This window comes from Oxyura jamaicensis, chromosome 3 (assembly GCF_011077185.1).
Source record: "Oxyura jamaicensis isolate SHBP4307 breed ruddy duck chromosome 3, BPBGC_Ojam_1.0, whole genome shotgun sequence".
Lineage (NCBI taxonomy): Eukaryota > Metazoa > Chordata > Aves > Anseriformes > Anatidae > Oxyura > Oxyura jamaicensis.
In genome coordinates this window covers 87,252,300-87,280,268 of record NC_048895.1, presented here as the reverse complement: position 1 = coordinate 87,280,268, position 27,969 = coordinate 87,252,300, and the positions used below count along the sequence as shown (strand labels likewise).

Sequence of the window (27,969 nt, the reverse complement as noted above, 5' to 3'; positions counted from 1 at the left end):
TAATTCCAGTTAATTCAGTGCCTGTAAATTAAGACATTATGGGAGACATGGTCCAATTCATTTAAATTCCTAAATTGCTTGTTTTGTAGTGGACATCTAGGTTACCATCCTTAAATTGCCATGACACTTAAAAGGAATAGTTCTAGAGACTGCTGAAGAGTACAGTGTGTCAGTTCATGTATATTTTAACTATATGGAGCTCCAAAAATGACTGAGAAAATTAATTTTGATTTCTTCCTCTTCCCACTGAGAGCAACAGAAACAACAGGAAATGTGAAACATTCCCATACACTTAGGACTAAGTCAACTTCAAAGGGCAGTGACATTGCATTCAACCTCTCCTTGCATGTAGTTGTCTGATAAATTCAAGCCCTTAAATGTGATGTGGGTTGTTGGTTCTGCTCATCGTGGTGGGAGCTAAGTCAGGACAGACCCCTGTGAACTTTGTAATGGCATGTCCTGGGTAAGAGCACACTCCACTTACATACCTCAAAGTGTATTAGTGTAGGATGGGAATATAGAATATGAGAACATCTCATCTAAATATCTTGTAGACTGTAGCACAAGGCTGATTTTTGCTGGCAGCAACAATAGCTTTTTAATATCTGAGGAAAAAAAAAAAAAGTTAGACCCTAACAGGAAACATAGATTGGAGCGCTTCTTTCTGCTTTTTTGTGTCTCAGTTTTGTATGATGTGTACTAAGCTCTAGGTAACACACTGATAAATTTAGCACATCCTCTTGTGACAGCCTTGTTGTCAGGTAGGCTTCTGGATCTGCTTGTGTATGGTTCTGTATTAAAACTGTATTTAATTTTTAATTAAAATCAAAGTTTTAAATTAGTAACCATGATATCAACATGAAGAAATAATACCTAATGAACCTAATGCCCCACTGTTCCATAAATCTTGACCCAGGATATTCCTGACAAAAGAACTGACTGTGGGGAGTGAGAAGGATAAGAGGATAGTCAGTCAGCAAGGCTTTTTTTTTTTTTTTTTTTTTTTTAAATATATATATATTTTATTAAAGATCTAATCTTTTGAGGGCATATTTTTCCCCTATTTCTATCCATCAGTGTATTATACACTCTGCTTTAAAACAAAACCCTATTCAATGCTCTCTTCTGTTCTGTTTAACAGAAGCTAGGAGTTTCTTTTTTGTACTGTCATGTGCTTAGATGAGAAGGTCAGGGTTTTAGCTGTAGCAATGTTCTTGTGAACTACTTGCATGTGTTTCCTAGTAGTGTATTAACTAAGTTTGTAATTGTTGCACTAATTTCATTTTGGAGATTTTAATACCTTTGGTTTGATGTTCACTTTCAATTTAAATTTAAGCACAAGACAGACATCTATTTGTAAAAAATATGTTTTCTTGATTATTTATTAAGAAATCCTCTTTCTGCAACAAACTTGAGTGCTTAGCAAGTTGCATAAGATCGCCTGGCCGTTTTGTATCTCTTTTTCTTTTAGCCTCTGTGAAGACTAAATTGACAATAGATTTGCATATGGATAATTTATCTTTAGTTAAAAAAGTATTGTGAAAACTAATATGGCTATATATTTATGCTTGATATGATGTCTGGTTTACGGCATGAAAACTCACAAAAATATAATCATCCAGGTTGTTGGAGGAAAAATGACAGAATTAGGACGACTTGGTGCCTTCATTACCAAAGTGAAAAAAGGTAGCTTGGCTGATGTGGTGGGGCATCTCAGAGCAGGTAAATCAATCAGTTACATACAAAATATTTTGTCTTGTAATTATAGCTTTTTGTAATACGCCTGTTCACTTATTTTAACATCACTAATGTGATATGCTAATATTTTGTAAATATAGAAAAACACTGTAGTGTTACTATGGAATGGTACAGTTGCCTACATTTCTAATTCATTATTAACTCCAGTGGCTTGAATATGTCAACAATATACGAGACACTCCTGTCAGTGCTGAAGTGTCAGGATTGTCACTGGTGCATTTGTGCTTGGTATCTGAGGAGCTACTTGTTACACCCTATATAGCAATATAAGCATGCTATAAAACCAATTGATTGTGTCAAACAAAACTCACTACAGTTATTTTACTTACACTACATTGTCACCTGAAGGGTGATGCATTGTGTACACAGTAGACATTATTAGTCAGTATGAATTGTTTACAAGTAAAAATGGGAAAGAGCACAAGAAAATGACCCTAAAGTATATAATATATATAACATTTATACAGCGCACTTGCAAGTAAGTGGCTGCACTGTTGACACTTTTCAAGCTTTATTTCTAAATGAAGCAAGAACTATGCATGGCAGTCAGTTTTCTAAATTACTTTTTAGTGGTTTATATTTTATCGCAGTCCTAAACATCTGCTTTCCAAGTGCTGCCTTAGCAAACAAAACTCTATACAACACCTTCTTAGGAATCCAGAAACTCTGATGAAAACTTTTTTTAAAATTTAGGATAATTGCATGAAGCAAATAGTAGTAAGGAAGTAGAAATGTCTTGGCATTTGTTACTTATTTTTTCAAGTTGATAAATGGGGTGTTGATAGCACTACTTATTATAATTGTTTATAGATTTTAACTGCAGATTATAATTATAGAAAATTACATTCACTTCATTAATCTTGAAGTGTCTGGGCTGAAATGTCCCATTTTAAATGTCTGGGCTAGGTTAGTTTTTAAGCCAAAGCTATTTTAAAATTCTGAACAATATTTTTAGGGTCAAAATAAATTCAGAGGACTGGCTAAGCAGAAGTACGTAGTTTTGCCTATGTTTTCTATTCATTTTATTGTATGGGACTAGAACACACACAAAAAAGGCATGGATTAGTCCATTTTGCCAGGAAAACACAGTTTTTCACCTTTCTCAAAAGCCTTCAGAATTTGTGTAGTTCATCAGTTTGTGAGTAATAACACAAACCTTATAAATTTTGCCAAAGACAAATATGCAGACTGGCATCAGGAACAGGATAACCCTACTCAACAATAAGCACTAGGGGCAAACCAGCTACAAAGCAGCTTGGCAGGAAAGCATTTGGATGTCCTAGAGGACAGTCCGTGGAACACGAGTCAGCAATGCGTCCTTGCAGGAAAGCATGCCAAGCATGTGTTAGCAGGACTGTAGCCAGCCGGTGGAGGTTGTTGCCCTCTATTACGTGCTTAGGAGGTTGTATCTGGAGTAATGCATCCAGTTTGGACTCCTGTATACAAGAAAGATACTGACAAACTGTACCAGGCTTGGCAAAAGAAATTGGAGTCTGAAGTCTATGGTGTACAAGAAGAAGCTGAGAGGACTGGGTTTGTTCAAACTGGTGAAGAGAAGACTATGGGGAGGGTTTAATTCTGTTTTTTTTTACTTAGCTAATGGGAGGCTGTAAGGACAATGAGCCAGACTGTTCTCAGAGGTGTACAGTGATCACACAGGAAGCAACACACACAAATTGGAATGAAGAAGATTCGGATAGTGAAAACGTTTATTCTTGGCGAGAATAGCAAGGTCCTGGAACAGGATGCCCAGAGGAGTTGTTGGATATGCTTCCTTGGAGATACTCAGATCTCAGCTGCTCAAGTCTCTGAGCAGCCTGGTCTATCCTTTGAAGTAGGGCCTACTTTGAGCATGGGTTGGAACTAGCTGACCTCCAGAAATGTCTTCCAATGCAAAGAATATTTTAGAATTCAATTTAAAAAAATCAGAGATTTGCAGCATAATTCTGAAAATCTGGTATCTCTGCATCAATAGGTGGGGGTAGAATGCAGGATGTATTAATAGTAGTATCTAGAGGCTTGTTATTAGTATTTAGAGGCCTGGTGTATACTTAACAGAAGTGACTCCACAAAGGTGCAGGTGTCATGTAGGTTCATGTAGCTAGCTTTGTCCAGATATCTTGGTTATCCTAAACATCTACGGTGTAAGGAGTCTAACGGCCCCTGGACTGATTGACTTGCAACTCTGATCTACTGCAGTGGGACTTAGGACCCGAGAGCTCTCTCACCTCAATCTGGAGCAGTGGATCACAGGATCATAGAGGACCTCTTGAGATTGCTAGTCCAACACCCCAGGTCGAGGAGGGCCAGCTAGAGCCAGTTGCCTCAGGCTGTGTCAAGCTGGGTTTTGCATTGTCCAAATTTTGAATATCTGCATGGTGTTTTCTTGCTTCCATGCCTTCAAAATGTGATCATTTGGTTGCTGCGTAAATTAGGTTTATATCATGTGATTTTTAGTGTTCCAAATCTATTATCTGTCCCTGTTGGTTTTTGCTGTTAAGTTAGAATTATTGGAAAGCTGGCCATACCTTGTTTCTTTGAATGCCCGAGGTAATTTTGTAAATTCAGCAAATTGTCTGTGAAGAAATGAGATTTTATTTTAGGGAAAAAAAAAAAAATCATCTTAGTTTATAATAGTTGTTAGCATGCGAATACAATCAGAATTTCAGAAAAAATTGTCTGTGGTTTTATGGAGTTACATGAATTTTAATTTTTTAAAAAATCCAAGTAAACCTACCCTTATAGATTTACTTACTTTTCCCCTAAAGCAAGACTATGTAACGAATATACAAAGTATCAAAATCAGTTTCAGCTAAACAACATAGTAGAAAATTAAATTTACCTCAGCAAACATTGATTAAGTCTTTCATTAGGAAGCCCTTATGTTTTAAAGGATGACAAAATGCTTTCATAGCCAGTGGGATCTTCTGTTGAGTCCTTCCTTAAAATATCAAAACATGGGCTGTTCAGGAAAAAGGAATGACAGTCATTTAACATAAAGAGAATTTGTAGCTCTTTGTTTTGGTAGTTAGGAGTTCAGTTAGGGTAGTTTTCCTTGGTTGATTAACAAGCACAAGTTTTATCAGTTGACTTAGATCTCCTCAAACAGGAGCAAAGCCAGCCACCGAAGGATTGTTACTGACTGACAAACATGAAATTGTTATCAATAAAGAAAATAAATTTATTTGTGGCATCAGATAATGGTTGCAGAGTTCTGACTGCTGCATAGGATGGGATATGAGAGTGTAAACTTTACCTTATGGTTCCTTCAGTTTAGTTGTTTATCTTTCTTTAGAAATTATAATTAAAGACTATTATATATTTATAGTAATGTCAAAGTGCAATGCAACATATTAAAATTCTGGAAATGGCAAGCTGAAAAGTCATCTAAATGACTTTCACATTGTCTTTGTTTTCTTTCCCCCCTGTAACATACTCAGGAGGTAGTGACTTATTCCCTGCTTTTATTTTTGATTCATTGGATACACAGTGAAGACTCTCCTGTTCATTGAGAAATCAAAATGCGCAGTATACATATAAATTGTAATGAAAAAGCATGATTTTTAAAGGTTTAACATTAGATGTTTATATTTTTCAGTTTTGAAGATTAACCCTTTTATTGTTTATTTTCAAAGTTTATTACTGCTAGCTAATAAAAGGTCTTTTAAAGAGACTCTAATTTCATAGCACAGTAACAGGTGCTGTATTATCTCTGAAGTACACAATAAGTTTGTACAAATGGTTTCCTTAATATGTTTTTGTATACAAATTGTGAAAGGAGCCTTGATAGTGCCTCAAAAACATTTTTGAGTTTCAGCACAGTTTTAAAATTCATTTTGAGCACTGTAACTTAGCTATATGATTTCATAAATGTTTTGTGCTTCTTTGCAAAATAATATTGAAATTAAATAAAATTCTCTTTAAATTCAAGGGGATGAAGTTCTAGAATGGAATGGCAAACCCTTGCCTGGAGCTACAAATGAAGAAGTTTACAACATTATTTTAGAATCAAAGTCAGAACCTCAAGTTGAAATTATTGTTTCAAGGCCTATAGGGTAAGGCTAAAGACTTCCTTCTTAATCACAGTTATTACTTATACTAATGTGACTTTTTAAGGGATTATTTGTGAGTTTATTATTTTTATCTCTTTTATCTCTTCACAATGGAATATGATTCACTTTCTATTATTGAAATCCTGTACATTTTCTTCATTGCTTGTTACAACCTTGGATCGGTACAGTGATATCAAAAACATATCAGTATAAATGTGTGGTTGTTTTTTGTTTTGTTTTATGGTCAAAGTACTAACAAGGTTTTTGCCAAATGGCAAAGGAAAAGTTAGTATTTCTGTTTATGAGGAATTAAGCGAGGCTTCTTTCTGGACACTGTTGATACTGCATGTGAGTAAAATCTGCTTGTCAGGCTCTTAGATTCATTACATCAGAATAACTTACACACGTATTCATGAGCAGAAGGAAGTATGAGCAAACTGAATATTACAAGATCTGAAATAAGTCAATGCTAGTAGGATTTTAAACAGCCTTTCTTTAAAAAGGAAAACAAAACCATTCTAATTGAAACGACTATTTAGCTTTAAAATACCAGAATCAAAAACCGAAACAAAAATACCTTCACATTAATGAATGTAATTTTTTTTTTTTTTCAGAAATTAGCATTAATTTTTTATATTTAGAACATTTATTTGCTATAAATCCAGGTTTGGAGGTTAGTGATAACAATTCTTATGTTCTTGATTTATGAAGTAAGCATTGCAGTGGAGTTGGACCTGTATTTGTCACAATTGATTTGCACAATTGTTTATTCTATACTTGTCCTTGAACATGACTCTATTAGGACTGTTTTGAGCAATCTTACAGGACTGAATATGAATTACATACTGTAAATTCACACTTCGATTACAGAAATGTGTGACATGGTTAATGATAAAAAGTGACTCTTGGCTAGTTAAAAAAAAAAAAAAGCTTGAAAGGTTCGAATCTTATCTATAGTTTGTAACCTCCCCAGAGGTCACGTGCACTCACTGCATGTCTCCAAATACAAGTATCCTGTAGTCAGATGGTAAACTGTTTCCTCGTTATGAACGCATAATTATTTCATTTAGAATGCACTAGATTTCATCCAAATTATAATTTCTGTGTCTTAATATGTTAAGTTCTTAGTTTGAGAAACAGAAAGCACAATCAGTTTTCTTTCTGACTAAAACATTCTTCTCTTACATTTATTTTATATCAACTTTTGATGTTTGGTTTTGTATATACTGTGCAAGTGTAGCTATATTTTGCAAATGAGCTCTTCCTTTTTAAGGACAATTGCTATTAAAAGTACTTAAATGAAATTAACATTTGTTGCTAATTTCAGTTGTGAGTTTGACCTTTTAATGGAAAATGAGAGCTTGATGCAATAAAAGTGGTTGTTTAGGACTAAAATTAACATCCAGATGGAGACTGTGGGGGAGTAGAAACCTTATTTTGCATTCTTTAGTCACAGATAGGAGATATTCCTGACTGAAAACTTCAAAGTCAGTCCATCATCATTGTAATTAAAAATAAAATGCCATAAAAAGATTTCTGGAAGTCTGTTATAATACGTTTAAATCAGCAGAAAATAAGTAAGTTGATAATTGGACCTGACTTGAACTTTCAATTGAACGAAAACCTGAAATGTGATTTGTACAACTCATATAAAAAGAAAGTGCTACAATGACATTTTAAACAGTGAGCTTTAGATATCAGTATATTTGCAAATGTCATGTATCTTTAGACCTTTATGGTAACTTGGTTATTTAAAACAATTTATTGTAGTTTATGAATTCTATAAATACAATAGTTTAAAAAAAAAAATCTAAAAAATGAACATATTCCAGTAATGTACTCTCGAAGAAAAATCCAGAGAAAATACCACAACTACTGTACTGACTGAGACACAGAATATGAAGGGCATTCAAAAACAAAGACTGCTTCTAAATCTGAGCAGTGAATTTTACACCAAAAAATACACCTGGACAGAGGACTGATAAAATGTAACGTTTTGCTTTAGATGACCCATGCATGTTTATTTCTGGACATAAGCAAAAATAGAGCACATTAGACTACACCCTTATTTTGAGACAAATGGAGTCTTGGCATGGAGTGTTTATATGCTATAATAATGGTGTCCTTGTAGAGCTGTGTTCTGACTTTTTTTTTTTTTTTTTTCTGGGAAGAGCAAATAAATATCTGAAAGGGGCTAGAGCAAGCAGATTTGAAATTTAAAGATAACTCCCTTCTCCAATATTAATGAGATAAAGTTGTGTTGTTTCATATCAGATTGGGATTTACCCATCTCTCATCTAAAAAGAATAACAAAAAAAGCCTTTTTTTTTTTTTACAACAAAGAAAATCCTGATGTTAGTTAACAAAAACAAACAAACAAAAAAGAATATACTCCACATGACTTTTTTGTTTGTTTTGATTATAATCTATGTGGATTGTGTTGTATGATGGGAAATGGCTTGCTTTGGACAGCAGATTACTTTTTTTTCTTTTCCTCCTAGCTTCTTCTTGTCATGTTATCCAAACTATAAGGTCATTTCAAATTCATGGTAGTTAATTTTACTGAATCCAACAAATCTAGTATAGCAAAGTTTTGAGTCTACTTAGGTGCTGACTGGCAAACTGGCTGCTTGATAAGGCATTAAGTGGTAATCCATTACACCTAAAATTCCTGTGAGGGAATAGGTTCCCGAAAGACCTGAAAAATGATATTTTGTCTGCATAATTTAAGTGTTTTCATCTCTCAGTATTAATAATGCAAGTAATGTACCAGCACATTTAATGGTCTCTTTTTAAAAGTCCTAGCATATTAGGTCTAAAAAGCCCAAATTTGACACGGTTTGGCTTGAGTGAATAATAGGACTGTGAGGCCACAAATTAGACAGCTGCAAGTTACAAAATTGATGTCTAAACAATTTGCTCAGGCTTGTAAATTTGGATTTCTGTGTCTATCAGCAAATGTAATTTTGAGTAATGGATAATTGTAGGATGTTTATTAGAGAAAAATGTGAAAAATGTAACACAATTAGCAGATGAAGGCATAACAACAATAAACAGTATAACCGCAATAGTACCGTAAAAACTCCATAGAAACTAATTGACATTAATGCTGATGATTGCAAACACATGGTAGGTAAGAAACCTATAAAAACTGGAATTAATGGGTTGGGCATCTAAAAACGAGGGGGAAAATGTCCTATAAATATGCATACAACGTGAGAGGCTGTTAACATAAGATAGCATAGAAAACCCTCTCGCAGTACGCTGACTGGGGAAGAAGCCTGGCATGGTAACTAACTCACTGTCTCCTATGTGTTCTGGTGAGCTCATATGGGATAGTGCAGGTAAAACATTTTTTTATTTTTATTTTTATTTGTCTCTGTTTTCCTTGTTGGGTGGTATTTATATTTGCTTGGATTTCCACAGATACTATTGCCAAAATTGTTGTTTCTCCAGTGTGATTCAACTGCTTTGTGCTTGGACTCTAGGTCCTTGCAAGGAGGTTGAATCTCCATAACAAGCCAGGCAATGCTAAATGTCAGACAGTTGCTCAAGTAATATAATTAGTGCAAACTGCAGATCAATGTGCAGGTTCTGATAGGAAGGAGCAGTTTTGGAAATAGGAGGATGAACATCGAAGACAGGTACTCAGTACTCTTTGTAGGTTATAGGAAATTAGCAACCTAAGGAAGTGTGGGCTACAACCGCCGTTGAATTTGGTTCATCTGAAGTGATTAAGCTGTTGACTATAGTACTCAGAGAAATGACATCTGTGCCAGCGTATTGCAAAACAGTGATCCTCACAAACCATAGATTTGCAGGCAGCAATCTTAACCTAAGTTGGGTTTGATTTAGGTATTCATAGAGGTGTGGAAGGATCAGATACAATATATTCATATATAACATTACATAAGAGTACAAAAACCTTTGTGTTTCAAGGTAAAGATAAAAAGATGAAATTTGAGATCAGCAGCTCTTTACCAGAATGTTTCTAACATAACTTTTCTGACGTTTGCATTGCTCTGGTAGAGCAGTAAAATTCTGTTCTGATTTTAAAGAAGTCGTTGTGCTACTTCTTACTTTCTTTTCTTTCTTTTCTTTCTTTTTTATTTTCTTCTCTTTCTTCTATTTCTTTTCTTTCTTTTTTTTTTTTTTTTTTTTTTTTAACCATTTGCTTTGACTAGTCTAGCGCTTTGGATATTTTAAGTCATGAGATTTGTTTCAGTCCAAAAATAAAAGTAGGCTAGATGAGACTGATTTGGTTACCTAATATGCTTTGGATTATAGTTTCTCGTTGGAATTTTCTTTAATTGAAATGCTAACATTCAAAAGTAAAATGCCACTAATGCATTTGATTGACTTGAACACACCAGGGACAATATAACTAATATACTATTAAACATATGTAATATTTAAGAAATGGTTATGTAAACTGGATTATTGAATTTGTAAGAAGTTCACATATTGATAGAAGTACAGTTTTGTGTTATTTCATATACATTTTGAAGTATAGGAGGAAGCATAACTGTTACAAACCTTGTTAGAATACACTGCCCCTAGTTTGGTGATCTATATTGCATACTCTACTTAATTGCTTTTTATGTCTTGCAGTTCTATGTGTAGCTGTCATTCCCCAAGATAAATATATTTGACATCCTTTTAAGGAAATGAATATTTCCCAGCAATAATTACTTTTTTAAAAAATTAAAAAACTCTCTCTTGTACTAGTTCAGTGATTTCTTGAGTGAATGAGCTTTAATGTGGGCATGAATTGGGTGGGTGGGAAAACTGTCAAGTAACATTTCAGTCACAAACAATGCATTTTGTCTGGAGTTAAAATTTATGTTCTAGTTTCCACTGTTCCTATGAGTTTGTCATAAAAATTATAAGGAGTTCAGAAAAATACATTAAAACATTGCACTTTCATTTTTTTCTTGTCTGCTGAGTAAAGTTTTAGAAAAGATCTGATGATTTTTGTCACTTACCTTTACCTGGGTAAAGACCTGGGTGAGGACATCAGTATTGCCATCTCTCAATGAGGGAAATACTATCAACTTGACTGTTTGTTGTTGTTGTTGTTTGTTTTTTATGGTGTAGCATCTTCATCCTAGTAGCTGCAGTAGCTGTTTTTTCCTGAATTGTGTGGATCTGATTCTCATGCTCATTCATTATTAATGTCTTCTGTGTTAGTCTGATAGTGTGAAAGTGCTTTATTGTAAACGTAAATAAATTCTTAAGTGCTTATATATGTAATTAATATTTGGGGCTTATTTGTAGCTTTTTTGCCCCAAATGTATTGTGAAAAATACAGAAAAAAAATGGAAACAAAATGCATTTTGATGTCTGTCTTCACCCACCCAAGTGTGTAGGGTGCACTTCCTGTTTTGAAACATTCCTTGCACATATGAACCCTCATCTAAATATCCTAAATGTGATGCTATTACCAGCAGTGCTATACTGCAGAAGAGAGCGTTCTTATTCTAGTGCAAGAAAATATCACAAACTTAATGCCATATTGAGCAGAAAAATCAGTTTGAATAAGCAAACTAAGTAAGACTGATGAGAATTTCCCTGGAAATTGAAAAGAGAAAATGCTAAGGAGAAGTCTGCACAACAGTCTTGCACAACATGTCATGTGTTTGTGAGGTAGTAAAATGCCATGTCAAGAACAAATAATGCAGTTGTATTTCCATGAGTTGAGGAAAACACGGTACTCCTTACTTACAAAGTCAAGTGAAAGAGAAGAATGTCTTTGTTAGGGATGTGAGATGCAAGCTAAAGCAAAATGTTATCTGGGAGCTGAAATGGCCTTTGTTAAATTGTGTGCAACATAAATTTAAAATACAGAACATGAAAAATAAATTGAATACCAGTCGATTGGACATTGTTACCTTCCTTTTCTGACTTAAGTGTCTGTTTTTCACAAGTAGCATTTATATGACCTAGGAGTCTTAGCTTTATTAACTTCCAAGTTGGTATGGTAATGTTTCACTGAACTGAAGAATGCCTGAATGCCTTTAAAAATGCCCAGCTTTAGACTTAAAATCTTTACATGTTCTGCAGAAATATTACAGCAGTTTAAATTTTGGATTGTTTTTTTGTAGAAATATTTTCAAGTTATCCACTTGAACTTTGTTTCCATTTTCCTGCTCTGTTTTGCTAATATTTATACAGTAACAACCATTTCTTGCTTTTGCAATGTATTTTATATGATTGCTGGGAACAGGACAGAACAAGGAGCTATCATCATCCAGAATTTGATGGAAGAATAATTTTGTTGATACTAAATTTTCTACAGATTTTTGTGGACTTAACCAGTTTGATTTTGTTTATGCATATGTATGTGTTGGATGTATGTTGAAAAAATTCCACACACATTTGTAATATGCTTTGAAGAAATGCATTATTCTTCTGTTTGTTTAACATTGCTAATGTTTGCTTTTTATTTTTATTATTATAAGACATTTTCATCAGTTTCGTTCCGTGAACTCCTTGAGGCCTTTATATAAAAATTACTAGTGAGTTAATCTATGTCGTTTGTTTTTCTTTTTCCTTTTGTTTTTCCTTCGAAGAATAGTTGAGTGTCAGTAGCTGTACTGTTACCACCCTTCTGTTCAGGAAACCTCTCTCTTGATTTGTTGTTTTTATTATAAAAATATTGTGGAAGCCATCCACAATACTAACGCTGCTCATGTTGATACATCTGTAGCTCCTCACTTTGAAGGAAGGAGGAGTTTGCAATGTTAAGGTTTTCATGACTCCTAGTGGAAAGCAGTGAACTGTATTTAAATACTTCCTCTGTCTTTTCACATAATCCAGTAGAACACAAAAGAGAACTGTATTTCTAAAAAAGTGTCCTAGAAACATATTTGTTATAGCAGAAGATCCTCTCCCTTGTTCCTAATTACTTTGTGTATGTTCATGTTATAGTGATATTCCACGGATTCCCGAGAGTTCTCATCCCCCATTAGAGTCCAGTGAGTACATGCTTTATTTCTTTGCCTGACTTGATCTTGTACAGTCATTTTGGTCATTTTGGCTATGAATTTTCAGAATGACAAGCACTGGGAGACTGCATTGGCTTCAGGTTTCTATATGACAAAATTCAGTGTTTTTCAGTCTTGTGTGTTAAATGTGAAACAATAGAGATTTGATTAAAAGCTACAATTTTTCAAATGTTAGTAGGGTTTTATTGTTTTCTCCTATATTTTGTGTTGTTAAGCATACCAGCTTCTGGATGTATAAGCTGTGACCCAAAACAGGCATTTACTTGTCCTAACATAAGAGAGGAGATGGGAAAAGGATCTGTGTCAGGATTGGTGTCCTCCTCATTTCACCTCCTGCACCATCCATCCTAGTCCTGAGATCTTGTTTTCTTTGCCAGAAGACATTCCATAGGTGAAATTTTTGTGTACGATGCTTAAAAAAAAAAAAGAGAGAAAGGAAGGGTGTGTGTGTGTGTCTCTTTGTAGCTCTCCTATTTGAAGTCTGCCAGCTGAAGTGTATGAAGGCCATGGCTTCCAGCCCTTTCTCATCTGATCCTTGCCTGAGATGCAATGAGAAATGTTCTCTAGGTCAGGATCCTGCAGGGCCTCCCAGTCCTGTTACACCGCTCCTTGCCTGTCATGAGCCTGTCCTCACTCATGACGGCTCTGCTTCACTGGTGGAGCAAAGCATGGACAGGAGTGTCCTCTGTGTCTGATGTCTATCTTGCATATCTTCCTGTCTCTGAATTTAGACAATTTACTACCCATGTGAGGCTACTATACAACAAATGTGGGTTTATTCATCAAAAATTTCAACTGTGGAATTTTGCAAGAGGAGATTGTTTTATTTAAAACATCTAATATGGTGTGTCAACGCTAGATGAAGAACACTTTTTAATATATTGTTAGAATAAAACAAAAATGACAGGTTTAATGATTTAAAAATCATTTTTAAATGACAGTCCAGTAAGGGTAACTGGACTGTCTTTTTCACCACCTTATCTACATCAGCTTAAAATCTTTCTGTATATTAGCACATTAACACTGTGTATAAAGACAACCTTTATACAATTCAAAGAAAAATCATTTCATAAATTACTGAAATTTGCTTTAAAATTTCAGATGGAAAATTCATGTGTTTCTCACATACTTTTAGGTTCAAGTTCTTTTGAATCTCAGAAGATGGAAAGGCCTTCTATTTCTGTTATATCTCCAACCAGCCCTGGAGCCCTAAGGGATGCACCACAAGTCCTACCAGGACAGCTTTCTGTGAGCATATTTCATTTTTCTTGAATTAATAATGAATATTCTCAGGTGTTGGTTCCTCAGCCCTCTGACTTCCAAAGGTCTACTGGGAAGTTAAGGGAAATGGCTGTTATTGGTAAAGACTAACTTCTTTCAAATGTGTGAGCACACACTCACTGTAATCACACTGGAGGTAAAGAGTTGTTGATTTAATACATGAGTGTGTAGGCATTTACGCTGAGAAGAGCACATGAAAGTGTCCTGCAACTAGTCATTCTGTACCCTCTACATTGAAAAATGTGACTCTTCTGGATCTGCAGATAACAAACACAGTACCACTTTATCTTCTTCATGAGAGTATTTAAAAAGCTATGTATTTGTTAATAGCAGCATCATTCAGTAATACACTTTAATTTACATGCACATCACCTCCTGGAAATCTCTGTAATGCTAATTGCAGCTGTGCTTATTAAATATACTGTGAGCACATGGACTTTGTTTTGTACGTTCTTATTTTTTTATATTGATTATATTAATTTTTAAATATAGAGCACACTCAACAATTGTATGTTATGATCCCACTAGGAAATAATTTAACTGCATATTATTCTTTCCATAAGAACATTTGTAAGGTGGCAAATCAGAGCAGACAGATTTCTGCCATGCTTTAAGTTTAGCTACAGTCAGGACTTCCTGTTTGAAGTACAGCTTCTAAAGTGCAGAACTAAGAACAGTGCTGATTTAAATGGACTCACGTGTACAAGGTTATGCAGTGAGTACAATACGCAATGTAAGAATAATCAGGCACCAGCATTTTATTCAGCTTTGGTAAATAAAAAAGTCTTCAGTGTATGCCAACATCTTCTCCATCTAACTTAATTAAATAGTAATGGATATGCAACAAAATATATCTTAATGTCTCTTGGAAATATAAATACTGCTTTTACATTGTGGTTGATCTTGTGCACTGTGAAAATTCTAGGTGCATTTTTTTTTTCTATTTTCAATAATGTTTTCTGGTAACTTGATTCTTGTAGGTGAAACTGTGGTATGACAAAGTGGGACATCAGTTAATAGTGAATGTTCTGCAAGCAACGGATTTACCACCAAGAGTAGATGGACGCCCCAGGAACCCCTATGTAAAAATGTATTTTCTTCCAGACAGAAGGTAGTATTTCAGTTGAGAAAATTATTTTTGTCATTTATGGAATCAACTTTTAAATAAATGTGTATGAATTAGAGAATTCTTTTTAAAAAATTGTTCTATTTAGATGGGTTATAACAAATCACACTTGATATATGCACGTCAGTATTTAATTAACTCTGTGAATATTTGGATGAATGCAATCTAGTGCAAATATACAGTACAGCAAATACTTTTCTCTTTTAGTCATTATCAGATCAGAACAAAACCCATAATTAGTGCTGATTAGATGGCATTCTTTTGTAAATTGTTTTTGGAAATAAATCACAAATATTTATGTTTCAGTGATAAGAGTAAAAGGAGGACCAAAACAGTAAAGAAAAGTCTAGAGCCAAAATGGAACCAAACCTTTCTCTACTCGCATGTACATCGTAGAGATTTTAGAGAACGAATGCTTGAAATAACGGTATGGGATCAGCCAAGAGTACAAGAAGAAGAGAGTGAATTTCTTGGAGAGGTGATATATACAGTCACGTTTCTCCTGAGTTTGTCATTTGTTTTTGAACACATATACATGTATATATTATATATGTGTTTGTGTGTACATGCCTTTAAAATTAAAATCTGACAATTTTTCTACTAGATTCTTATAGAGCTGGAGACAGCACTTTTAGACGATGAACCACATTGGTATAAGCTACAGACACATGATGAATCTTCACTACCTCTGCCTCAGCCATCACCTTTCATGCCACGAAGACATGTACATGGTGGAGAAAGCTCTAGCAAAAAATTACAAAGTAGGTCCAAATTCCATTAATGATTTTAAAATTCTAAATTAAAAATTCTGGTTTGGTGTAATGATATTTTACTTTGTTATACAAGATAAAAAAAAAAAAAAGATGTAATGAAAACATTACAAAAAGAGATGTGAATTAAGACGTTATGACATGTCAGCATGTCACCTATGATGCATAACTTTCAAGTATACGAAAACTGTTTGAATTGGTTGGTTTTCAGTAGCAAAAGAAAATTGGCCAAAAACTTCTTTGCATAAATCTCATTTTAAAAGGAAAGATGAAGTTCGTGATTACTAGATACTTTTATAGTAATTAAAAGCTTTTTATTTTAAAAAGAAAGACCTTAAAGCCTTGTGAGTTGTAAATCATTTTTCTTCAAAAATTAGTTTCAGCCTCTGATATTCTTTTTATATGCATACACCATATATACAAGCAGATGAGAAGTGTACTCTAGCAGCAAAGAGAAAATATGTACTTGGGGAGGTACAGTTGTTCCGGAGAGTCTTATTCCAGGTTCCATAGAATCATAGAATGGCTCAGCTGGAAGGGACCTTAAAGACCACCTAGTTCCAACCCCCTTGGTATATGCAGTGATGCCACCCACTGAATCAGGTTGTCCAGGGCCCCATCCAGCCTGGTCTTGAGCACCAGGGGGCATCCACAGCTTCTCTGGGCAACATGTTCCAGTGCCTCACCACCCTCTCAGTGAAGAATTTCCTCATCACCTCTAATCTAAATTTCCCATCTTTAGATTAAAACCATTACCCCATGTCCTGTCATTATCTGATTGAGCAAAAAGTCACTCCACTTTTTTATAAGCCCCTATAAGTATTGAAAAGCCACAACAAGGTTGCCGTGGAGCCTTTTCTTCTTAAGGTTTGTATGATTCATATTAAAAATGATGAATATATTAACATACTTGAGTGTTGTAGCCTCTCTGTTTTTTAACTTGATTAAAGATTTATTTAAAATCAAGAAGGATGTAGGGCATTATTTTAAAATATACTTCCAAGCTATTTTTCTTCTTTTTCTCAAAAATAAATGTTATTAATTCCAGCTAATGCATAGAAAATTGGGGCACATTCAGGAATGAATTACAGAAATGTGACACTGTTGTAATTACTGCATGAGAATATGTATAGAGATAGCAAACTAAAGGTTAGTTTTCATGAGATAGTTGAACTTTTCTAATAGCTGTCAGAGCTGTTTCCTCTTCTCCTTTCTCACCATATGCTGCCACCTCTCCTTTCCCATTCAGCAAGTTGATTCAGCTTACTCAAATCACTGAAATAGCACAAAAGCATCTTGCTTGTTTAGTGAGCTAAAGTAACCTAGTAGAAGAGTACTGAGGAAATGAGGGAAAGAGAAGGAGAGAGGAGGCTGCAGCATCTGTAAGCTGTTGGATTGGCTCAGCTGTTTGGTGAAACTTCTTGGTCACTGCAGTTTAGTTCTCTTCTGCTGTTTAGACTTAAATCATATTTTCAATTGTAGTGGTACATTAAATGAACATTTTTTTTGTTTCATAACACAACCAGATGTTGAGGTATATGTTTACCTTACTGTTGTGCAGGATCTCGGCCAATCAGTGATAGTGACATCTCAGATTATGATGTTGATGATGGTATTGGAGTTGTTCCTCCAGGTGCGTGGGCGAACAGCATGGTCCTGCTTTCTTCTTTCTTGCTTGTTTTGCCTTTTTTTTTTTTTTATTATTATTATTCTTTTTCTTTTTGCTTGCTTTTTCGCTTTTTTGTTTTTGTTTTTGCTTTTTCATTATAGCATTGAGGATGCTGGTTTTGCAGAGTGCATTGTGGGAAAAACAGTTTTCCTGATTATTCCATGGTAGCTTTCCTTCTAGAAATACGGTGAATTAAAAGGTTCTACAATTCATTCACTGATATTTCTTTTACATATAATTCTTCATATATGAACCACTGGATGGTTCAAACTGTTAAATTGTTTACTGCATAATGTTCCAAGCATTATTAAAAATATCAATTGAACTAAAAAAATATTTTAAAACTGTGATTAAGGTTTCAGCATTGATTGCAAACATTTCTTATTTTGCTTTTTGCTTGAAACTTAGATGTAATGCGGTCTCCCATGGTCTTTTTTGAGAATGCATGGCTATAGATGAAGATGCATGTAGCATGGCTGTATCTTTTACAGTTTTCTTGAGCCTTCATGAACTATCATTACCCTAAATGTTCATAAATATAGTTTCTGTCGTGGTTTGACTTTAGTTCATCATCTTTTACATCTTAAAATTTTGAGGGTCATTTTGAATGACATATTTTTTTCTACTTCTATGTGACTGTTCCTGCAAGTCAGATGAATAGATGTCCCAGTTGTCCCAAACTAACTGGAGAGTCACTATTTCAGTGGCAGCACTAAACCAGTTTTTCCCTGGATGTCCTTGATGACAATTGCTGAATTAAATCATGGTAGGAGATAGAAAGTTCTCTATCTTCCTGATCTGAATTTAAAATAATGTGATAATTTATTCACTATATAATGACTTAATAATCACAAATATATAATTTTGATGTCTACACAGCCAAATTTTACTTCCTTTGATGTGTTTGGGTTCTTGCCTTACCTCCATACAATTTCACATAAGTTACTAAGAGGAAAGTTTGTTCCAGTATGTCTGGTAATGATATTTGATTCAATGAATTAATTAATCTTGATATTTTTTACATCACCTAGGAGAACATTTAAAATTAAAATAAAACATAGGTTCTGAAAAGGTGGCATATCTGTGTAGGCTTTCTTACCTTTAAGGTTTCAGCGTACATGTTAAGACCAGGGACTTTTTTTCAGCTGTCAGTTCATGAAGGTATCCCTGTGTCATTTGAAATAAAACATTTACCATCTGACTGGAAAAATTCGGAAGTGTTTGTCTGAACTCCCTGGACTCTATTCTCTGGGTCAGCACTTGAGTAACTATGATTCTGATGGCAAGTTCTGAAGGTTGTGCGTGCTCAAGTGTGCCTTTGGAGAATGCATGGTTCCAAACTTTCTCAGAGATCACTGCAGAAAATTGTCAGATTCCATTGGTGGCAATAGAATCTGCAATGACCTAAGAGTGTCTAAATTGAGACTTGAAGGGCCTGGTGAGGAAACTTCATCTGCTTAGTCATAAATATTCTGGCAGCTGATGTGACACAGTACAAAATTGTCTATTCTGACTTTAATGGATATATTTTTTGCCAAATGTGAGTGGAGAGTTCATCTGTTTGTGATTCTTGTGAGATGTGTTTAAATGTGGGGCTTTTGTTTACAGATGAGACCTGAATTCTTAAATGGGAGTTAAACTTGATGGGGCAAAGAAAATTTCAGTCATCAACCCCTGATGTGTGACAGAGTAGACAGCACATGAAAATGTATTTTGCAATGAGAGCTGGAAAATACCCTCAGTCCCACTGTCTAACGAATTTCTCAAGAAACTTAGGCAAAATTCCATAAACGTGCTTGGGCACTTAATTCAAATAACCATTTCTACCTATCTGAACATCCTTCCTTAGTTATCATATTGCTAAATCTTCTAAGACTGTAGACTTTATTTGCATTGAATGAATACTACAGTATCTTCTCCATCTAACAGTCTCCTCTGCTAAATCTAAGTTGCATGTAAGTTCCTTGCTGTACTGCAGGGTCCTTCCCCTTCTCTTCTCCTGCCTCCTATACCATGGACCTCCACATAGTGCACTGAAGTTCTTGGCTGATCCAGGTTTCCCACACATCATTTTCTTGCAAAGCGTGTGTTTAAATGAATATCCAGATTTCTCCATAGCAACCATTTTAGCATTGCCTCTGTTGACTTCAACAAGATTAGTCTAGGATTAAGATATTCCTTCTCAACAAAAATAAGAATATCAAAATTAAGTTTACAACATGGGACTCTAAAAATATTTCTTTTTAAGCCCCTTTTCCTTCCTTTACTATTTCCTTGCCAATGTTGTCTGCTGTGTTATGTAAGATAAATAAGCCCTGTCCTTGTTAAAGGTATATTTTTACAGTTGATAATTTATTCTTTGTATTGAAATATTCCGAAGAGAGGGAAGCTAATTTGCCTTTTTAATATCTCAAGATTTTCACAAAGATTATTGCTCAGTTGTTAAAAGACAGACACATAACTACAAAGTCTAGAAGCACAAAAGCTCAACTTGATACCACTATAAGCTTAAAAAAATGATGAAGATATCATGTATTCATGAAGTTCTTAAAAATATAATTTCAAATGCTATACCAGTTGCTAAGGCAAATGCAGCATTATCATTTAGTGGTAGTAAGTAAAACTGTTTCCATGGACGTCTCAGCAGCTGCTAAGAATCCTTCTTTGTAAATGGTAAAGATAGCGGCATCAAAAATAAAGGCTAGTTTATAACTTAAGGATACTTAAGAAAAAAAAATCCCTTTTCATATCACAAATGTGTCTTATCTTCAGAATAAGTAACTCTTCAGAACAATTTATTCTTCTGTCATAAATAAACTCTATAAATGGTTGTATTGTGGTTACCTTCCTGTAACTGCAGGGTAATATTAGCACAACACCTTGTTTCATGATCTGTATTGTCTTTTTTTTTAAATAGTTCTGATATCAAAACATTGTATGGAATCATTTTCATCATCCATGCAGCTTCCATTTTGTGTCACACCTGACAGTTTCCCATGAGCAACTGAGAAACTTCTTCTGCATAAACTACCATAAGCTTTATTGCTGCTGCCATGCTGGTCCATGCAAAAAAACTCTCATGCACACTCTGGAGAGCACAGAGCTTTTGTATTTGAGGATATGAGGAAATGTTACTGTTGCTGTCACTGTCATGGTCACTATGGAACTACGGATGCAATTCAACCAATTTGACAATACTTAAATTAATATTTAAGATAAGAGTTATTTGCTATTGCTCTGTCTGTTCTGTAAGCTTTGTGTACACCCAATGCACAAGTTTTAGATATCGCTCCCCAGACAGCTCAGCTGTGAAGTTTATGTAGGGTGATAGTATCTTCATATACCAGCTGTTTAAGGATAATCCTATGTATAGTTTTTTTTTTAGGTGGGCTAAATTAAATTTATTTTTTAAAACCTGAAGCATATTTCAGTACAGTTGCCTAAAGCTTAGAAAAAAAGTTTTGAATTCTTTTTATTTTAGTGTTGAATAAAATGTACACTATTTTTTCTTCTATTAGAGAAGATAGGATTTTACATTAAACATATATATATATATGTATTTTTTTTTTTTTCAGAAAATATAGCAATTTTCAGAACAAACAGCTCAGATTTACTCATCCTGGGAGAGGGAACACATCAGTTTTTGTCACGTGTAATCATTTGTCTTCCTCTGACAGAAAAAAACCCGCACATTTTCTGTAACTATCTTAGTGTACAAAATGAGGGAATCTCCACTGAAGTCCTGAGTTAGTTGCCATTATGCTTCAAAATTTGAACCCAGTACTTGTTCTTAGATCATGAATATCCTGATATTTCTTTCCAGTTTTATTACACAACTCTGAAGCACTTTTTGAGTAGGTAAGATATTCCAGCCTCACAGTGCATCAAAACCCCTGAAACTTTGGAGTCCTTATTTGGTGAAAAGTTTGATGAATCTTGTTCCTTACTTTCCAGGCTGCCATCTACTTTTACAGGCCTGTTTTGCAGTCAGTGCTCACTAAACCATTGCTATCAAGTGGCAGGCATTTGCTGCTTATGTAGCTACTAATGAGATCTCCCAGAAGTTTTTTGTGCATGCCCTTCTCTGTTTCTCAAATAATAACACCCAGCCTCCCCAAACTTCTGTAACATCATATCTTAAACATGAAATCACATTCATTGATTTTATTTCACGTGTAATTCAGTGCTAAAGAGGGTGCACATATGCATACAACATTATGGTCATAGAATCATAGAAAAGAATCACAGAATATCCTGAATTGGAAGGGACCCACAAGGATCACTGAGTCCAACTCCTGGCTCCACCCAGGTCATTGATGTTTGTTTCTGAGCTACTTGATATTCTCTTATTGCAACTCCTTTTATTTGCACCCAGTCCCACCATCTAAGATATATCAAAAGTCATGCTGCTTTCTATTTCCCTGACTGATTGACCTCCCCACATCCTTCTCCTTCAACAAATGGAAGAAAAATGTTATTTCCCATGTTCTGGCACCAACTCTGGTTATTATGAAGTATAACATCCAAGAGTTGGACAAAGTCATTATGGACTTGCATATGTTTGTCTTTATGCATATGTTTTTGAACTGTCAGTAAACAGAAATTCTGTAGTAAAACTGTATAATTGTCTTTTTTCAACCATGTCTTTTTCCCACCTGCCTTACTTGTCTCATATTTGTAAATGTATTGAACTCTCAGTACTGTATAAAAGGTGGACACAGTTCTGGAGGCTGTGATATTATAAGTAATAAGCTACATAATCAGTTAAAACAGTCTTAGAATCCCTTAGATGACAAAATGCATAATCTAGCAGGTACCTCTTCTGATTTTTGTTGTTGCTAAGATGAAACTGTTAAGAAGTAGATTTTCTTATTTTAGTCACAAGTTAAATGTAATTACTCCGGGTACTCTTTCCCAAGTCAGAAAAATGCTTCAGTCCTCTTCCCCACATCATCCAGTGCATACTGAAAGTCATCTCAGTTTCTCTGTCTCTGTACATACAGACATTTAAAGGTAATGCTAGTAATTTATCCTGGCTGCATGATACGTCAGGATGTACAACAGCTGAATGATCAATTGAAAGTTGTGTAAGCATTTGGATGTGTGTTCCTGGAAGGACTAACCACCTGAATTCATTCCAAACTCACACTTTTATTCTCTAATTTCCTTTTGTTGCCCTCTTAACAGTAGCTTATAGATCTAGTACTAGAGAAAGTAAATCTACAACGCTAACTGTGCCAGAACAGCAAAGAACAACACATCATCGTTCACGTTCTGTATCTCCTCACCGTGGCGAAGATCAGGGCAGGACCCGTTCACGTTTACCAAATGTGCCATTACAGAGGTAGGCATCACATGCAAATGAAACTGGGTGATTTCAAGTTTGTGTAATCTGTCACTGGTACCTGTATACTTCTCTCTTCTGCTGCATTTTTTTTTACAAAAAATTGTATCTCATTTTAACTATGTGTTATTTGAACTTGATGTACGCACTTCTTAATTACTCAAGAGCATCCATGAGATGAATAAATTATAGAGTTATCTTTTACTGATATTTTCCCTGGGATTCATCATCCTTGTTTGCTTTACCCCAACTAATACATGGGTTCAGAAATGATTTTCAGTCAGTGACTGAATCTTACATAAAGTCATTTATGTATTTTTGTGGGATAATAAATAATGACGTATGAATTGTATAATAAATATGAATTGAACTTCTTTTGACATAAGAGCAATCTTAAATTACCAATTCTATTTATAATTTGACATTCTTAATGGAAAAAGTAAAATATTGCTTGCAAAATTAAGCAGTGATTTATAAACCTCTCTTTTGTGCATCTACTGCTTTTCATAGACACCCTATTAATAGGACGATCCTTTCAGACCTTTTTGTTTGTATTTATGATTTTTTTGAGTAGTGCCATATTAGACAGTTTCAACACCAAACTTGACCCACTTTTGCTCCTTTTATTGTCCAGGCCAATAAGCTTTTCTTGCAACCTCACATGGAACCTTAAATATTAGCCTAGTTTTTACTATCTTTCATTTCCTATGGTTTCTAAGAAAACTTTGGTTTTGAATTACCGCAAGAGTTCAAACTGTTTTGCTGGTAATTTTATTGCCCACTAGCTGTGGTAGTTCTACTGAAAATTTCCCATTTTTTAGGTGAATTTGGTGTACAACATTCTATGCTACAGTGATATTCCATTACTGATCATTTATTACCATGCTCTCTTAACTGTTTGCACCATCTTTTTCTGTCCTTTGCCTCTGATCGATATTGATGCTCTTTGGAAGATGATGAAGATAATGGTAGTGACGAAAATATAACTATTCAGAAAGAGTTAGCAAGAGTGGTTAAAGCAGGCTTTGAGTCTCACAGATAAAGTGTCTGAGGTGTTTCAAAATGGTGGTATATTTTAGGAAACCAGCTTCTTCTTGAGACTCCTGATGATCCTGCTTCTGCATTTCCATCCTCCATGTCATATGTGCTGTCCTTGTACATTGAAATTATGTGTGCTTCTTTAGTTCCTGCATGCATCCCCCTTTGTTACTACAGTTCTTTTAGATTAAATTATTTGACGGTCAAACAAAATCACTTGCTGTAGCACTTTAGTTATACATCTTCAACAAAGAGGTATGGCTGTATGTAAAACAGACTTTGGCACAGACTTCTCTTTTTATAGTTGAGAGAATGAGACTATTCCTCATTCTTCTTTTGCAAACATATATGTTTTTGTTGGAAAGTGTCTGCATCCTCCTATCTATAAGCAGGATGCACAAACAAAATATTTCATAGTCAACCCCAGCTATCCTTTCACTTTCTGCTTTGAAAAATGAGTGTTTCTTGTTTCTATTGCAATTTTTAAACTAAAGGAAGAATCTGCACTTCAAACAAACAACAAAAAAAAAGTAATTTATTTTCTTGTTCTTTTCCATATGAAAAGAGCTTTAAATTCCTATCATGGAGATGAGAGCCTGCCTGAAGTGAGGCAGAATCATTTCCTTTTTTGTATAAAACACAGTTTGGAATTAATAAAGTCTGCTGCAAATTCACATATACTATCTCACAATATCCTAAGAATATATGGATATACTTGAGTTACCTGCAAAAATTTGACAGCCCAAAATGAACCGTTAAAAATCTGGCTATGAAGCTACAAATGCACAAAACAATTTCATGTGAGGTATTATAAATTCTTATGTTTTCACAATAGTTCTTTAAGTACAGGCTTGAAAAATACTATTAATGAGTCCATCAGTGTACAAAGAAACAGTGTTCTAAAAATGGTAGAAATGACTGCTCTATACTTAAAGATTGATTTTTTATCTATTTTAAAAAAATATATATATTTTGAAAGTGTATATTAGCAATTTAATAAATAAAAGACTATGTTCAATCAACTTGTATGGTATAATTGTCCATTAAGCTGTGTTATTTACGAGAAAAACAAGATTATCATACATATATCTGCCTTTCAGGAGTTTAGATGAAATCCATCAAATGAGAAGATCACGTTCTCCAACTAGACACCATGATGCCTCCAGAAGTCCAGCTGATTACAGATCCAGAGACATGGATAGTCAGTATATGTCTGATCAAGAAAGGTACATCATCAGTCTGAACTTGGAAGCAAGTTTAGAAATGTCTTTGTTGGTTTGTTTGTTTGCTTAATTTTAAAGTGTATCAGAAAACCATGTCTGACAGTAATGGGGAAGGGACAGAAAATCATCCTAATTTCAAAAACCAGTCATAATTAAGTTAACTATGCCTCTTTTCTGGTGAAAATGTGCACTGGGTTGACAGTAGTAACAGGTGTCTAGACTAATGGTTCTTGGGTGTTTGTTCTAGAGTACTCTGCTGTTTACTTCATGAATGTAAGCCCAGAGATTTTTGCTAGAAAGCTATAAATCTACACATATGCCCTAACTATTTTTGCAACAGAGAGACCACAAACATATTTGTCTGTTTTAGAAGTCAGTAAAATACCAGGCATTACTTCCTACTACCTGGGAGTTGCATATGCTATAGTTTGCGTTCCTATACTAGTATTTTTTGGACATCTACCTTACTTGTCTTACCACATCTTATATAGCATTCTGGTGAACTTGGTACAATAGACAAGCATAGCGAGGATAGTTACGGCACTTGCAATTAAGAAAAATATCCAATCTTTGATTCTTTGATGCTTGACACATGCACATACCTCCCTGTAATGTATGCAGAAGCTACATACACTCCTCAGAGAATGTGTGTTCTCTACTAGGCATTGTTTTCAGTTATATACAAATATCTTCTAATAAAATGGAAGGAAAAGAGGAGTTCTGCTTAGTTTTTAGCTGAAAGAGAATGGTCAAGGTTTTTCAGTTCAGTATTTTGGAAACATAATGGTGACATCACATGAATTATCAATTTTTGTGGTTCATCTATATACATAGAAAAATATCGTGTAGCTAAATTATAATGGGAAACTTTTACCATTCATATACAATCAACTGTCCTAGTAATGTCCCATTTTTTTTGCAGTATGTTTCTATTTTTTATGAGTAACAGTGACAAAACCTTTCTAAATAATACAGAAAACATGTGAAGGAATACATATAAAAATCTCTGGAACTCTTTGTCCAGTTTTGAAGCAACACAGAAATTGAATAACAGATGGCTTTTGCAGTTAAACTAGTTCAGTTTTGTATATGATCTTGCCTGTTTTGTTTTGCTTAGCTTTGTTTTGTATTTTAAATATGATACCATACATATGGGAATTAATGATTTACTTGGAACAGTTCAAAATTCCACTGTCCTACTTTATAGGCAAGAAGTGTGTACAGAATTGTCTAAGTTGGATTGTTGTACTGAATTTCCTTTCAGAGGTGAATTGAAATGCTTTTTAACTGTAGTGAAATCAGATTTAGAGTTAAGCTAATTACAGTAATTTCCCTTTGTTGTAAATATTTCATGTTACTAGTTATTATAGGTAGTGATACATTCAAAGTATTCCTGAAAATATTTCTTGAATAGTTTTCTTATTCAGCACATTTGGAAGAGACATTTAAACACAGCTTTTGTCACTAGAAATAAGTATGACTGTATAGATTATTTTATAGTAAAGCCTCAAAACATGATATAAATGACAATATATGCATGGAGTGTACTAGGAGAGCAGGACTTGCACTGAGAATTTTTCAGAGATGAGCCATCAGAAAAAAGCACAGCAGGAATGGGCTGTTGAATTTGTTCGGATGAGTAGGAAACAGACATCAGTTCTCAGTGTTCAGAAGACACTTTTCAGAAGTTAAAAGATCAGACATGAAGACAGGATTTGCAGGATTTTAACAGGGGTGGCTGTACTTAATCTCCTTCAGTCATAATCTGCACTGGTTTCATTTTATTTTTTTCATTTTCATTTTCTTCTTTTCCTCAAGCTTCTTGAGTTGTTGAAACTGCTTAACTCTTGCAGACTTCACTGACTTTCAAGGAATTTAAGTAGCACCACAGGGAGGATCAAAAACAGCTTTTGTTTTTGATGTAGTTGTTGTGAAAGCACATCCCCCAACAGTTTCATTGTTGATGTGAAATCCTCTTTCACATATTGGTATTAAATATATATATATATATTTCCTATTAGTCCTATGTCTTAGTATTATCATTAGTGCAAGTATTATGTGTTCATTTGCTGAACCACTCATCTAAACAAGTACATTCTTTTAGATGCTCAACATAAATTTGGTTTGGAATGTATTTTCCTGATAGTTGCATGGCAGAAATTTTAGTTGCTGAATACTTTTGATCATTTTTTCAGTGATCTGTTACTGGTCCCAAATTAATAGTGAACATTTTGATTATTTTTTTGTAAAATTAATTACTATAGTCTGTTACAAAAGCATATGGTGTGATACACTTCCAGTGGAACTGATTTGATCACTTTACCTTTTCTATATATGTTTATATATAAACATGTATATGTTTATAAATATATATAAATCTGTTAGAAAATGCTAGGAATACTAGGAAATATAGCTAAGCTGTATACTTTGCTCTGAATTTAGGATCATCATCTGATTCTTAAGAAGATAGCACTTTTCATTTTTTAGTGTTTTATTCCTAAATAATATCTGTTAATATGAGTTCTTAAATATTCCCATTAGAAAACCTTTGTTTTAGAATAATATTTTTTATTTTAAATGTCTCCAAAACAGCCTTAATTTGGTGCAGAACTACCAGTATCATCTTATATTTTCAGTTACCTACTGCTAGGGGTTCTTTTTCTTTTTCTTTTTTTTTTTTTTTTTTTTTTTTTTTTTTTTG

General features: G+C 34.3%; 1 protein-coding gene across 40 annotated transcripts in view; it reads left to right on the top strand.

Moving 5' to 3' along the window:
• The window catches only part of RIMS1 (regulating synaptic membrane exocytosis 1), a 333,844-nt gene that overhangs the window by 192,844 nt on the left and 113,031 nt on the right, over window positions 1–27,969 (top strand). For 30 of the 40 annotated variants that reach the window (XM_035322661.1, XM_035322703.1, XM_035322667.1 and 27 more), the window contains 10 exons: window positions 1,623–1,722; window positions 5,690–5,813; window positions 12,741–12,787; window positions 13,953–14,065; window positions 15,079–15,209; window positions 15,531–15,702; window positions 15,829–15,985; window positions 17,556–17,627; window positions 22,851–23,007; window positions 25,146–25,271. In XM_035322661.1, the coding sequence (XP_035178552.1) occupies window positions 1,623–1,722; window positions 5,690–5,813; window positions 12,741–12,787; window positions 13,953–14,065; window positions 15,079–15,209; window positions 15,531–15,702; window positions 15,829–15,985; window positions 17,556–17,627; window positions 22,851–23,007; window positions 25,146–25,271 (1,199 nt within the window). The remainder of the gene's footprint in view (window positions 1–1,622; window positions 1,723–5,689; window positions 5,814–12,740; window positions 12,788–13,952; window positions 14,066–15,078; window positions 15,210–15,530; window positions 15,703–15,828; window positions 15,986–17,555; window positions 17,628–22,850; window positions 23,008–25,145; window positions 25,272–27,969) is intronic. The other 10 variants (XM_035322662.1, XM_035322675.1, XM_035322691.1 and 7 more) reach the window with 2 other exon arrangements.